The sequence below is a fragment of the Littorina saxatilis genome, linkage group LG17, assembly GCF_037325665.1.
Source record: "Littorina saxatilis isolate snail1 linkage group LG17, US_GU_Lsax_2.0, whole genome shotgun sequence".
NCBI lineage: Eukaryota > Metazoa > Mollusca > Gastropoda > Littorinimorpha > Littorinidae > Littorina > Littorina saxatilis.
The window spans coordinates 10,702,945-10,716,339 of record NC_090261.1 but is presented as its reverse complement, the minus strand read 5'-3'; the positions used below and the strand labels follow the sequence as shown (position 1 = coordinate 10,716,339).

Genomic DNA, 13,395 nt, shown 5'->3' with positions numbered 1-13,395 from the left:
CTCTCTCTCTCTCTCTCTCTGCTGCCCCCCCACTCTCTCTCTCTTTCTCACCTCTCTCTCTCCTTTTTCTATCACTGTCTCACCCTCTCTCTCACTTTATCCCCCCCCCCCTCTCTCTCTCTCTCTGCTCCCCCTCTCTATCTCTCCTTTCTCTCTCTCTCTCTCTGCTCAGTTTCTCTCCTTTTCTCTCCCTCCGCCACCCTCTCACTTTCTCCCCCCCCCCCCACTCTCACTCTAACTTTCTCTCTCCTCCCCCACCTCTCGCTCTCTCTCCATCTCTCTCTTTTCAACAAGAGGCTTTGAACTGTTTGAGCGAAAATATCGAATTGGCTGTAAACAAGTTTAATGAAGTATTGTTGGGCGGTGTGCATCAACCCGGGACCAGGATTATGATAGAAACGCATATCATAAGTGGTGTGACAAGGAATGCTATGGTGCGCCAAATTGATATTACTATCGTTAGGGCCTAACTGTTATATAGGGTTTTGAAACTATCGTTAACTGTTATACAGAGTTTTGAAACTATTGTTAACTGTTATGTAGAGAGTTTCGAAACTATCGTTATCTGTTATATAGAGTTTCAGAAACTCTATATAACAGCTAACGATAGTTTTATCAAAAGCGCGTCGGTATCGTTCCCGAAACGGGAAAACCCTGAAATGCCATTGCAAAACTGTCTTTTTGCTACGAAATGTACATTTTAACTAGAAACACAATTTAAAAAACTACAACATTAGTTATTGGCCGTTCTTCTGTTGTCGTCTTCTCAAATCATTGTTGAGTTTGTTTAAATTTTAATATTAGCTTTATCATATCATTTGTACTTTCGGCCGTACCGTTTTCCACGTGTGCGGTTTGAAGACGGTAGGCCTACTGAATATTCGCGGAAAAGACCATGACAGACACACTACACAAAACAGTGGGGTTTTTTCAAAACAAAAAACAACGTGTCACAGTTTCCCGAGTGACCTCCCCCACGACGCGTTTTGGAAAACACTGCATGCTTTCGCATTGTGTTTTGGGTACTGCATGCCAGCCGTATGTGTACCGGCAAACTGACCCGCACACAGCGCGGTAGCTAGAACGGGTCAAGCTGACACTGACCAATATTTCTGTGAAAACAGGAAGCGTGCTAGCTGTAACGAATATTTGATTCCTTGATTAAACGAAGCAGTGAAATGATGGACTTATCAGACGAAAGTTAGTTGAATATGATCTACTAAATGTTGTAGTAATTTAGTGCAAATTCGCTCGAACGAAACGTTCATCAGCGGCCATTTTGCCGGCATCGAAACATCCGACCACGCCATCGCTATTTTAAGAAACTCTATATAACAGTTAACGATAGTAATATCACTTGCGCGCACCATACCGCCGTTTTGCGAAACCCTCGTTATCTGTTATTCATAGTTTTAGCAATAGCGCGTTTGTACGCGCTATTGATATAACTCTAAATAACAGTTAACGATAGTTTCGAAACTCTATTTAACAGTTAACGATAGTTTCGAAACTCTATATAACAGATAACGATAGTTTCGAAACTCTATATAACAGTTAACGATAGTAATATCAATTTGGCGCACCATAGAATGCGTGGCTGTAAACAAGTTTAACTTGATCATAGATATCCCTTGACACATCTATGACTTGATGAAGTATTGTTGGGCGGAGTGCATCAACCCGGTGTAGGATCCGGTCCGGTCCCCCCTCTGAAGTAGTCCCCCGGGGGACCAATTCGTGGCAAAAACTGCTCTATAATGGTCCCCCCTTAGACATCCAGCCTCGTTTTTCTTAGGCATTCAAGCCATTTTCAATCTATATCTTCGTCCGGTATTATGTAGTGCACAGACAGCAATCTCTTTGTTTGACTATATTTTGCAGAAAATAAAATAGATCTGATTTATAATGCTGTTCAACAGAAAAATCACATGAAATAAAATGAATAATAAATAAATACTGATAAGAAGAAATGAAAGCAGTCTCTGATTCTTTCCTTTCTTTTCTCTGAAATTGCTGGTAACATTACTAACATTGTAACAAGAAAAACGAGGCTGGATGTCTAAGGGGGGACCATTATAGAGCAGTTTTTGCCGCGAATTGGTCCCCCGGGGGACTACTTCAGAGGGGGGACCGGACCGGATCCTACACCGGGACCAGGATTATGATAGAAACGCATATCATAAGTGGTGTGACAAGGAATGCGCGCAGAAAAAAAACGAGAAACGCCGTGTATCGCTTTCATAGAACAAGGTGAGATGCCAAAAAGAACTACAGCGAGTATCGAAACAGGCGCTCGAAAAATAAATTCCTGATAGAGGAAAAGAAAAACAGAGTATAAAAGGACCGTGCACTTATCGCTTATTGAAAATAAAAGGAATTTATTAATTGATTGTATGCGGCTTTGTTATCTGAAAACTTTTCTGAATAAAATTGTTTAAACCAAAATAAAAGGAACATCCACAAATTTTGGAACACCGTTAAGACCGCCAGACATAAAAGACAAGTGTTTCTTGAAATAGATATTGGAAATTGTCAAGAACATTTTTGTTTACTATAATTATTGAATGAGGGCGATGCCGGAAAATATAGATGTGTAAACGAGAATAAGTTGGAAGATGAAGGGGAAAAGTAATCTACATGTAGTGTATTTGTTGTTTTAGTGATAATGTGATAATGTATATAAACATCTAGGGCTGTTTTTCAGTATTGTTGATAACATGTTCTGTTTGATTAAGGGTATTCAGCTGGTATTTCCTTGTTTTCACTACCTATTTTATTCATGTTTTTATTACTTAGTTAGTGGAAGAATCTTTTGTAATGTATGTTTGATGGTGTATGCTTTTAATTAAGCGTTGCTGACTATGAATGTAGATGTAAATGCTTGTATAACTGTGTTTTAATTTTAAATGTGTCAAGCGCAAAGAGCATAATTGTAAAGTTATGATGTTGCGCTATATAAATGCTCATTTATTATTATTATTATTATTATTAGTATAATTCATATTTCGGAACTTGACGACCCCATTAGGGAGCAGGAGGTGAGGCATGCTGTCCGGAATTTGATACGTGTAATATTTGCTTTTCTCTCCACCATGTTTGTGAATGGGTCGTTGGCCTACACAATAAAATCTGTGTCAGTGTCAGTGTCTCCTTTACCCCCCGGGGGCGGGTTAGGGGGAGTCCCATATTGGTTGGGACTAGAAAGAATTTACCCGATGCTACCCAGCATGTCGTAAGAGGCGACTAACGGTTCTGTTTCTTCTCTTCTTTTGTCTTATTTCTGCCTTACCAGTCCTTTCACCTATATTTCCTTCCAAGAAAACTCTCCCTACTATTCCCTGCAGTTTTCCAATTCTTTTCTTGTTGTCTTATTTCTAACTGACTGGATCCATCACCTTTATTTCACTTACCAAAGTCTTCTTTTCCACATCCTTATTTCTCTGCATCCCGCATGTCGTATGAGGCGACTAACGGATTCTGTTTCTCCTCCTTTAACCCTTGTTAAGTGGTTCTTGTATAGAATATAGTCAATGTTTGTAAAGATTTTAGTCAAGCAGTATGTAAGAAATGTTTAGTCCTTTGTACTGGAAACTTGCATTCTCCCAGTAAGGTCATATATTGTACTACGTTGCAAGCCCCTGGAGCAATTTTTTGATTAGTGCTTTTGTGAACAAGAAACACTTAACAAGTGGCTCTATCCCATCTCCCCCCTTTCCCCTATCCCATCTCCCCCCTTTCCCTCGTCGCGATATAACCTTCGTGGTTGAAAACGACGTTAAACACCAAATAAAGAAAGAAAGTGTCTCCTTTCTCTCTCTCCCTCCTCTCTCTCATTTTCTCTCAATCTCTCTCAGCCAACCTCTCTCTCTCTCTCTCTTGAGTAATAAAGTTCGTTCGTTCGTTCGTTCGTTCATTCGTTCGTTCATTCGTTCGTTCTCTCTCTCTCTCTCTCTCTCTCTCTCTCTCTCTCTCTCTCTCTCTCTCTCTCTCTCTCTCTCTCTCTCTCTCTCTCTCTATTTCCTCTCAGTATGTCTGTCTGTTTGTTTCATACGAAACAATATATTATAAACATGTAGCAGTTGTTTTCTTTACTTGTTTATTCTTTAGCCATTTTAGACTAGTCTCTCTTCAGGGCGAGGGCCAGATGTAAAAAAAATCAATTTACAAAAAGCTGATCACCGCTTACTCTATTACCCTCGTTAGATAAAATCAGGTTCTGGTTCTCTCATACTGTGTAGTGTGTTTTTCTCGGCGACAGCTCTGTTTGTACTCACAGGAAACAGGAGTCTCTGAGAAGCACAGGCGCCGAACTTGTCTTTCCATTTCTTCATGGCATCAGGGTAGGTGGTGACATAGAGTCTGTACTCCACTCTCTCCAACACAGATTCTGGCCATGCGTTCAGCTGCAAGGAAAAAAAGAAACAATTTATTTGAAAAACATTTCGAACTGTATTTTGGCATTGTTTGGCTTGATCTGCGGTAACGAATTGCGCTCCAGCAACCCCAGAAACAGTGTACCGGCCTTTAAATAACGTGACGAACGCGGACGCGCATACACTCACGCACGCACACACAAACACTGAATATCTATGATGGAGAAATGTCCCAAAGTAACGTTGTACCGGCCGTCTGTTATGTAGAGGTTACATGCCGAGTGAATATTAAAAATAATGGTAGAAGTTTAGCGGATCATAAAAAATGCGAGATTCAGCGAGCTTTTTCATGACCGCAAACTGAGACCATTATTTTTGATTATCACTGAGACGAGGTTTGTAACCTATTTATTCCTCCTTTCTTAAGATTTTCAAAGAAAAGCGGTGTTTTTGTGCCACAGTGTGATGGAGTCCTAATCACTCTGCCAGTCTACCTGCGCAAGCAAGTGATTAATGCGCGGTTGGAGAGTTCCGTGAAAATCGTTCAATTCTGCTAACACTTTACATCAGTTCATTTGGTTTGGAATAAAATCAAGTACATAGTTATGCTGTTGTTCTGCTGAGGCGATAAAGGCAGATACTTGTGTGTTCTTTTCATGTTTTGGTATCGCGTAAGTAGCAGAGTAGCGGACGAACTTTTGCATTCGTTTTCCAACGTCAAATACTGTATGAAGTTCGGTTTTCTGAGGCAACCGCTTCATTTTCTTGACATTCAAGGATTTGTGCATTTGCTTGTGTATGTTCTGTTGATGAAATTAGAAACATAGTTGATAATTGACCGACAGATTGCTGTCTTTTTGTCGAAGTGCCCCAGTTTGAAGAAATCCGGAAGGGAAACTACTCTAGTCTCTAAACACTGCGTGAGAGTTACTGGCCTTGAGAACTGCTCGCGCAGATTTGTTTGTACAAGGTAGATTTCGATTCAACTAACAAGCAAACTCATGGATTTTATATTGAATTTCGTGTGTTGAACCCTGTAGTTGTTAGTATAAATGAGGGATGTTTGTGTTGTCTGCTCCAGATATGTATATTTCGTACATTTGAGCGTCCGGAACATTTCAGTCGTAAAAGCAGTGCCCACAAAGAGCAGCTTTTCAACCCGTGTGCTATCGAGGATACATGCTGTTGCTGGGAGTTTATTTATTTGGTTGCTGGGTGTTTATCGAAAAATAACTAGCCCTGCAAGTTTAATTTACAGAGGTAAAAAATCACTTATAAGTGAATTATTCGGCACGCGATAAGATTGTGCACCGCTTGGAGTTTTGGATTTATAAGCGACACTGATATGCAAGTGTCAATACAAGAAGGGGGAGGAAAGTTACCAGATCGATTCAAGTATTTGAACACTGTTTCCATTTATATTTTATCAGCTGTCTCAGTGGCAGGCTATATTCAACCGAGGGGGTCACACTCTCACACTCTCTCACACACACACGCACACACACACACACACACACACACACACACACATAGTCACACATAGTCACACAAACACACACACACGTCCGCGAGCGCTCGAGAGAGAGAGAGAGAGAGAGAGAGAGAGAGAAGGCTGCTTACCGCCTATAATGTGTGTGTCTGTGTATGTCACAATTCATGCTTACTACCTAGAGGGTCCCATGACCCCTGACTTTAATACATATTTTTAATTTAGTCAATTTGTAGAGGGTCTGAAGAACAGGAGGTTCATATTGTTGCTTTCGGAAGGACACTCGGATCACTCCTCGCCGACGCACGATCTTTCCAGCGCTCATTTCAACGCAATTCCGACTTTTGGCAGTTCTCTATGCTGTTCACAAAAACTTTATTGTAATATCGGTTAGATTAACTCAGGTTAAGAGCGTCACGGCACCCCCCCCCCCCCCCCCCCCCCCCCCCCCCCCCCCCCCCCCCCCCCCCCCCCCCCCCCCCCCCCCAATGAATTTCTAATTGTTTTTTCTCTCCGGCATGCACATAGGACCCAGGGACGTACATGCAGTTTGGGGAGCCCTGACGGTGTCATTTTTGGCTCACGTAAGTGTAGCCTATGCGATCGTAACTTTGTCTGTCTGTGCGTGCGTGCGTGCGTGCGTATGTGCGTGCGTGCGTGTGTATGTCTGGTAGAAACTCTAACATTTGAAGACGTCACATTACATTGACGTCACATTATGACGTAAGAGGGTTAGACGTCACGCGAAGGAAGTACTGAAAGTCTCGGTCATTATTTTGAGCGGGCCGAGACTAGTTGGCAGTCGTGTCCCTGTAAGTAGGCTACATGCAGACAGACAGATCTAGATCTAGTGTCTCGCTTTCTTGCACAATTTCACTTATGCTCTTTCTGTGTGTGTGTATGTGTGTGTGTGTGTATGTGTGACGGAGTGATTGAGTTTGTGTTACTGTTTGTCGATTTCTTACGTGAGCCTTGATGGCTTCGCCTCTGTTTGACTTGCCTTTTTAAGCGACCGGTTTTGATCGATTCACATATCTTGGAGTGCTGTTTCTTATCAGTGCAGACAACTTAACCTAAAACAAATCATTGACATGACAAGTTCATAGGACCTTCTTCAGGGCCAGGGAATGTTTACTTTGCCACATAGTTGCCAAAGTGTTCTGCATTTATGCAACACAACACCTGTCCGATGTTGCGAAGAAAAGGATGCAAGGCACGAATTCATCGGTCAAGTAAAAAGTACAATGCTAAACCGGTACAATATTCGATCACGGGCGTGAGCAAACAGAGATGTATATTTATAAAGATCGTTGCGACATAGAAAGCTTTTTCGAGTACATTTGTTTGCATTGTATGACCTCCTTGCAGTCGGGTCTTGCCGGCTAAATGTAGGCCAATATCCGTGATGAAAGGAGAGAAGCATTATAAACCGTCGCTCAAAATTTAACAAAAACAAATAGGCGGGGAAAAAGATAAAGAATTAAAAAAAATGAGAAAAAAAGGGAGACAAAAAATACCACACCTTCACTGGCATGTTTGAGAGATAGTAAGTACGTGACTACTCCTTCAGCAAACCCAGCTCCCGTATCCAACTCGCCTCCTCCCCCCCCCCCTCCCCCTCACACACTCTCTTCCCTTCCGTTGTTCCCCCTTTGCAGGTTTTCTCTTGTTTCTGAGAGTTCGTGATGTGCTTTTAGTAAAGACGAAAGAGAAGTTTTGCACCGTTTCGAAGAGACGCCACGGCGATTTGTTTGATGCGTAAAGGTCACGATCACAGCAAGCCAATATCAGATAATCAGTATGAGTTATTTCTAATATGCTGACTGTTAGCAAATGATAACAAGATATGTCGAGAAAAAAGATATCAAGCATGAGCCTTTTAGGCGAATGCTGATATCGTTTGTTTGTGGCATGCCCCCCCGGAAAATTTTGAAAAAAAGGATGCAAAATGGTGCAATCTGGTGCATTCTGAGGATGATCATTACCAGTTTCAGGCAGCAGATTTTGTCACTGATTAATACCCCAAAAATTGAAACTCAATGTAAAATAAAGAAATGCATACCTCATTCAATATTTTTATTTTTTGGCTGGGGGGAGGGGGGGGGGTCCGGAAACCCTAGAACCCCCCCCCCCCCTCGTTGTGGGGGTCAGGGGGCAAAGCCCCCTGAAGCTGATGGGTAGGTCATATTCTGAGATAGGAAAATGGTCGCTCCTTGCATGAAACGGCATAAAATAAGCAATAATAAATAAAAAATTAAATAAGTAAGGTACATGTTTAGGCTAGGGGGGGGGGGGGTTGCGCAACCCCCATAACCCCCCCCCCCCCCCCCCCCGGTAGTCCGGCCCTGCTGAATTAGCCAATCAGAGTAACACACCTCACGTGATGAATATTCACAGGTCAAATGCCTTTGACACACAACAATCTCACAAGATAAACCATGTTGAACATGCGTTTCGGTTGCTTCGCTTTTTCTCGTTGAACAGAGAGCGACAGATTTAGAACTTGTGACCGACTCCAGACGGATGGGAAATGACGTAAAGATACATTTGATGTAAAGCGAGTGGCGCAATTTGACTTGATTTTTCCGAACTTTGATCATTTAGATTTCAAGTGAGCGGTCGGCATTGCACACTCAGACGATGGGCGGTGCCTTGCTGTTCCGTTACGCACCCACCGACAAAAACTCGCTTTTCGGTATTTTTTTTTTTTAGATAAAGAGAGCATTTGAAGTGTCATTCTTTAGAATAGATCACGCTGATATTGTTGAATTACATTTTTACTTTGTCTTGTTAATTTTTAGCGTGATAAACAAAAAGGGTCCCTGCCTGAACGTTATAACATTTAAAGGGTCACCTAGAATCCGTCCTGATTGGTCAAAAAGCCATATGGGGCACTGAATTGGTAATAATTTGTCCCCGAGTACGCTAGTACAAGGGTCCAGCAGACTTTAATTGTCTGTGTGTGTGTCTGTGTGTGTGTCTCGACTTAACAGCTTATTGCTGGGAAACTACTGGGCGCAGTTCGTTCAAAAGTTGATACACTAACTTGATAATAGGTCCGATTGATCGTATTAAAACTTCATAATGTTACCTGGGACCTAAATGCGAAATAAACCACAAAAAAACGACTTGGCGGTGGGAGGAATTCGCGGTGCAACAGCCAGCCAGGCAGTCTGATAGAACGGTGCAAGGTCTCGGCAAACCAAGACTATGCCATACTCGTAGCAAAGCCGCCGAATGGTACCGTAAACCAAGAATAGTGACGTAAGAAAATAGAATGTCGTCTTTTGATTTGGAACGTGACGTGTTTTAGAATGGAGATGTGGTAGTGTGTGCGTGCAGGGGCGGATCAGTTGCTTTGTAAGGGGGGAGGCACTTTGAATCGAAAGTGAATGTGATGGGCGCGAAGCGCCCGAATTTGCTAGGGGGGTCCGGGGGCATGCCCCCCCGGAAAAATGTTTGGCCCAAAGAAGCAAAATGGTGCCATCTGGTGCCATTTGAACTTAGAAATAGTCATAGAATCAGCTTTCCAGTTTTTTTTTAGTTTTTTTTCGGGGGGGGGGGGGGCACGTGCCCCCTGTGCCCCCCCCCCCTCGTCCGCCCCTGGTGTGTGTGTGTGTGTGTGTGTGTGTGTGTGTGAGAGAGAGAGGGAGAGAGATAAGGAGTGAGGGAGAGAGAGAGTGTGTGTGTGTGTGTGTGTATGTGTGTGTGTGTGTGAATGTCTGAAGAGTAGCCTACTCGGGTCCAGCGCGAGCGTTTTTTATGTTATTGCGCAAGCCTTTATTCGAACCGTTCTTTCTTAAAGCAGGGCTTCCCACGGACGCCCGTCCTAGAGGGTCCCGGGGCCCCCACTTTTAAAGTTTAGAGGGTTCCTACGTGGAGTTTTAGAGGGTCCCGGGGCCCCCACTTTTAAAGTTTAGAGGGTTCCTACGTGGAGTTTTAGAGGGTCCCGGGGCCCCCACTTTTAAAGTTTAGAGGGTTCCTACGTGGAGTTTTAGAGGGTCCCGGGGCCCCCACTTTTAAAGTTTAGAGGGTTCCTACGTGGAGTTTTAGAGGGTCCCGGGGCCCCCACTTTTAAAGTTTAGAGGGTTCCTACGTGGAGTTTTAGAGGGTCCCGGGGCCCCCACTTTTAAAGTTTAGAGGGTTCCTACGTGGAGTTTTAGAGGGTCCCGGGGCCCCCACTTTTAAAGTTTAGAGGGTTCCTACGTGGAGTTTTAGAGGGTCCCGGGGCCCCCACTTTTAAAGTTTAGAGGGTTCCCACGTGGAGTTTTAGAGGGTCCCGGGGCCCCCACTTTTAAAGTTTAGAAGGTTCCTACGTGGAGTTTTAGAGGGTCCCGGGGCCCCCACTTTTAAAGTTTAGAGGGTTCCTACGTGGAGTTTTAGAGGGTCCCGGGGCCCCCACTTTCGATCACAAGTCCAGTGCTCTACCACCTGAGCTACCCGGGCCCCCCTAGTCGTTCCCGTGAAAACGATTGGGCTTATCATCTGGTCAGGAGTTTGCCCGTCACCCAGCTTGTTGGTATGTGTGCAAGGGAAGGAATGGTCTTATCCCTTGTAAAAGCGGGAAGAGACCTGAGAAATGAGTATTCTACATTCTACATTCTGAGCTTGCGTGCATAACTTTTTTCGACATACATGTGTTCGTGTATTTTAAGCAAGTATAACAGATAATGCACGTTGCAGACTTACTGACAGAATATTCTGATCATCCCATGCATCTAAACTTCTCTCGGGTTTCAGAGCACCATTCGCCTGGGCGTACAGAGCGTGTGTCTTTTCATATTGATAAACTTGCAAACGAGATGGCGAGAGTGGAAATTGGACAGACTTTTTGTCCCGAGAGCCTGGTGTGGTAGGATGAATGCTTGTGGTTGAGCGAGTGAGTGAATGTTTGATTGAGTGAGTGAGTGAGTAAGTCAAAAAGAAGGCCGTTAAAGCAGTGAGTCAACGGATGAGCGAGTAGCAAGAAAGTGAGTAAGTAAGAAGGAAACAAAACGTAACAAACGAGCGGTGTAGAAACTACAGCAAAGTCTCACCTCCTTTTCAAAGAAGCTCAATTGGTTCAACTCGGAGAAGATATGGAAGACCACGTGACTTTTGGTTGTCAAGGTAACGGCCGATTTCAGGAGAACCACCGCCTCCACCACCACTCCCCCACACGCAACGACTGCCAGGTGCAATTTCTCCCCATCTGTCGCTTGCAACATTTTGCCAATCCTACAAAAAAGCACAAGGACAGTTCGATTTTCCTTCTGGCTTAAATTGACAACGCTCACTTTTTGTTGAAAAGTTTGATTTTCTCTAACGACATAGGATAGGACGTTTGAATTAATCGACTGGAGAATGGATGTTTTTGTTGGGGTACGAAAAATGTCGCAAAACCTTCTTTTTACATTTAGTCAAGTTTTTACTAAATGTTTTAACATAGAGGGGGAATCGAGACGAGGGTCGTGGTGTATGTGTGTGTGTGTGTGTGTGTGTGTGTGTGTGTGTGTGTGTGTGTGTGTGTAGAGCGATTCAGAGTAAACTACTGGACCGATCTTTATGAAATTTTACATGAGAATTGCTGGGTATGATATCCCCAGACATTTTTTTCATTTTTTCGATAAATGTCTTTGATGACGTCATATCCGGCTTTTTGTACAAGTTGAGGCGGCACTGTCACACCCTCATTTTTCAATCAAATTGATTGAAAAAAATTTTAAAGCGATCTTCGACAAAGGCCAGACTTCGGTACTGCATTTCAGCTTGGTGGCTTAAAAATTAATTAATGACTTTGGTCATTAAAAATCTGAAAATTGTAATAATTTTTTTTATATATAAAACGATTCAAATTTACGTTCATCTTATTCTACATCATTTCCTGATTCCAAAAACATATAAATATGTTATATTTGGATTAAAAACAAGCTCTGAAAATTAAAAATATAAAAATTATGATCAAAATTAAATTTCCGAAATCGATTTAAAAACAATTTCATCTTATTCCTTGTCGGTTCCTGAATCCAAAAACATATAGATATATGTTTGGATTAAAAACACGCTCAGAAAGTTAAAACGAAGAGAGGTACAGAAAAGCGTGCTATGCAGCACAGCGAAACCATGCACTACCGCGCTAAACAGTCAGTTTCACTCCTTTTTGCACAAGCGGCGGACTACTGTCATTGTGAAAAAATGCAGTGCGTTCAGTTTCATTCAGTGAGTTCCACAGCTTGACTAAATGTTGTAATTTCGCCTTACGCGACTTGTTTTTTTTCTTTTTTTTTGCACAGGTGTTACGCCACATATGGATAACTGACATATATTTTACACGTATAATAGTAAACACAAAGAAAAGAAAGAACAAGAAAAGAAAAGAAATACATCATTACCTGTGTTTGCAAGGTTTTAGCTGTCCACCATCATACTGAGTGCAAGTGTCGACAGGAGGTGTCGCAATAACTGTTTCACTGTCTCTGTTGCGCGTGTCTCTTTCACTGGAAATCCCAGCCCCATCCTTTCGTTCTCCATTGCCAGCGGATTTGGGTCTTTGCGTGTGCTCGTCCTTTTTTGCTGGTTCTTCGTGTTTGTCAAACCATTCTTCCCTGTTATGGAACGTTGGGTTGTGAAAATGGTCAAAGTATAACACTACTAACAGCATTCCCATGATGAAGACAGCAACCACTGGAAGAAACCTGCGTGCGGATGGCATAGCGGTGAAGTACGCAAATGACAAGGGCGATATCGTGTTACTATCAGACACCGACACTGTCCTGTACCCTTCGCCGCGCCGGGGATTTTGACGCATATAGCCCCGTGAAACCAATTCTACTCACCAGGAAGAGGAAGAAAATCAATGAACCAGCGAATGCCCACTAATGCCTCGGTCTCACATCTACGAATGTCACCCGACTTTAGGTAGTCGGCTGGAAGTCGGAAGAGGTCGGAGAGTTCGTGAGAATTAGCAATTTTGTTTTTGAAAAGTCGGTTAGTTCGGAAGGCCCTTCAGACTGTTTTGAAATTTTCAAAACAGTCGGAAGAGCCTCCCGACTCAGACGAATAGAAATTTGTCGGGTGGTTGTCGTAAGCGTGTCGGTTTGGTCGTAAGGCGATTCTGATTAGTCGTAACGGTAGTCGGAAGACTCGTAAGGGTGGTCGGATTTGTCGGTAGCATAGTTTCGTTCGGATTAGTCGTAAGGGCAGTCTGATTTGTCGTTAGGACAGTCGTTAGCTAGTCGGTTTAGTCGTTACACTGGTCGTGAGAGTCGGCTATTGTTCGGAAGTTTTTTCAGCCGGGCCTGTCGTAACTGCAGTCGGAATTGTCGTTACTGCAGTCGGAAGTGTCTGGACACATGTCGGATTTGTCGGCCCTAAAGTCGGGTGGTTGTCGGCTGCTTGTCGGCTACATGGTCGGATAAGTCGTAAGGACAGGTCGGGAGTGAAATTTGGAGCCGAATTTGCATCCGACACTTCCGACCTAGCCGACTTAACTATCCCCGACACTTCCGAGTCCGAAAAATCGTATATGTGAGACCGAGGCATAAGGTACAGTTT

The 13,395-nt window shown here is 43.2% G+C and overlaps 1 protein-coding gene across 1 annotated transcript in view; it reads right to left on the bottom strand.

Moving 5' to 3' along the window:
- The window catches only part of LOC138951707 (glucoside xylosyltransferase 1-like), a 37,803-nt gene extending 25,146 nt beyond the window's left edge, over positions 1–12,657 (bottom strand). Inside the window, exons 1-3 of the mRNA XM_070323269.1 lie at positions 12,234–12,657; positions 10,899–11,079; positions 4,275–4,403 (exon numbers count right to left, since the gene is read on the bottom strand). Of these exons, the coding sequence (XP_070179370.1) occupies positions 4,275–4,403; positions 10,899–11,079; positions 12,234–12,649 (726 nt within the window). The 5' untranslated portion in view covers positions 12,650–12,657. The remainder of the gene's footprint in view (positions 1–4,274; positions 4,404–10,898; positions 11,080–12,233) is intronic.
- Between the last annotated feature and the right edge of the window lie 738 nt (positions 12,658–13,395).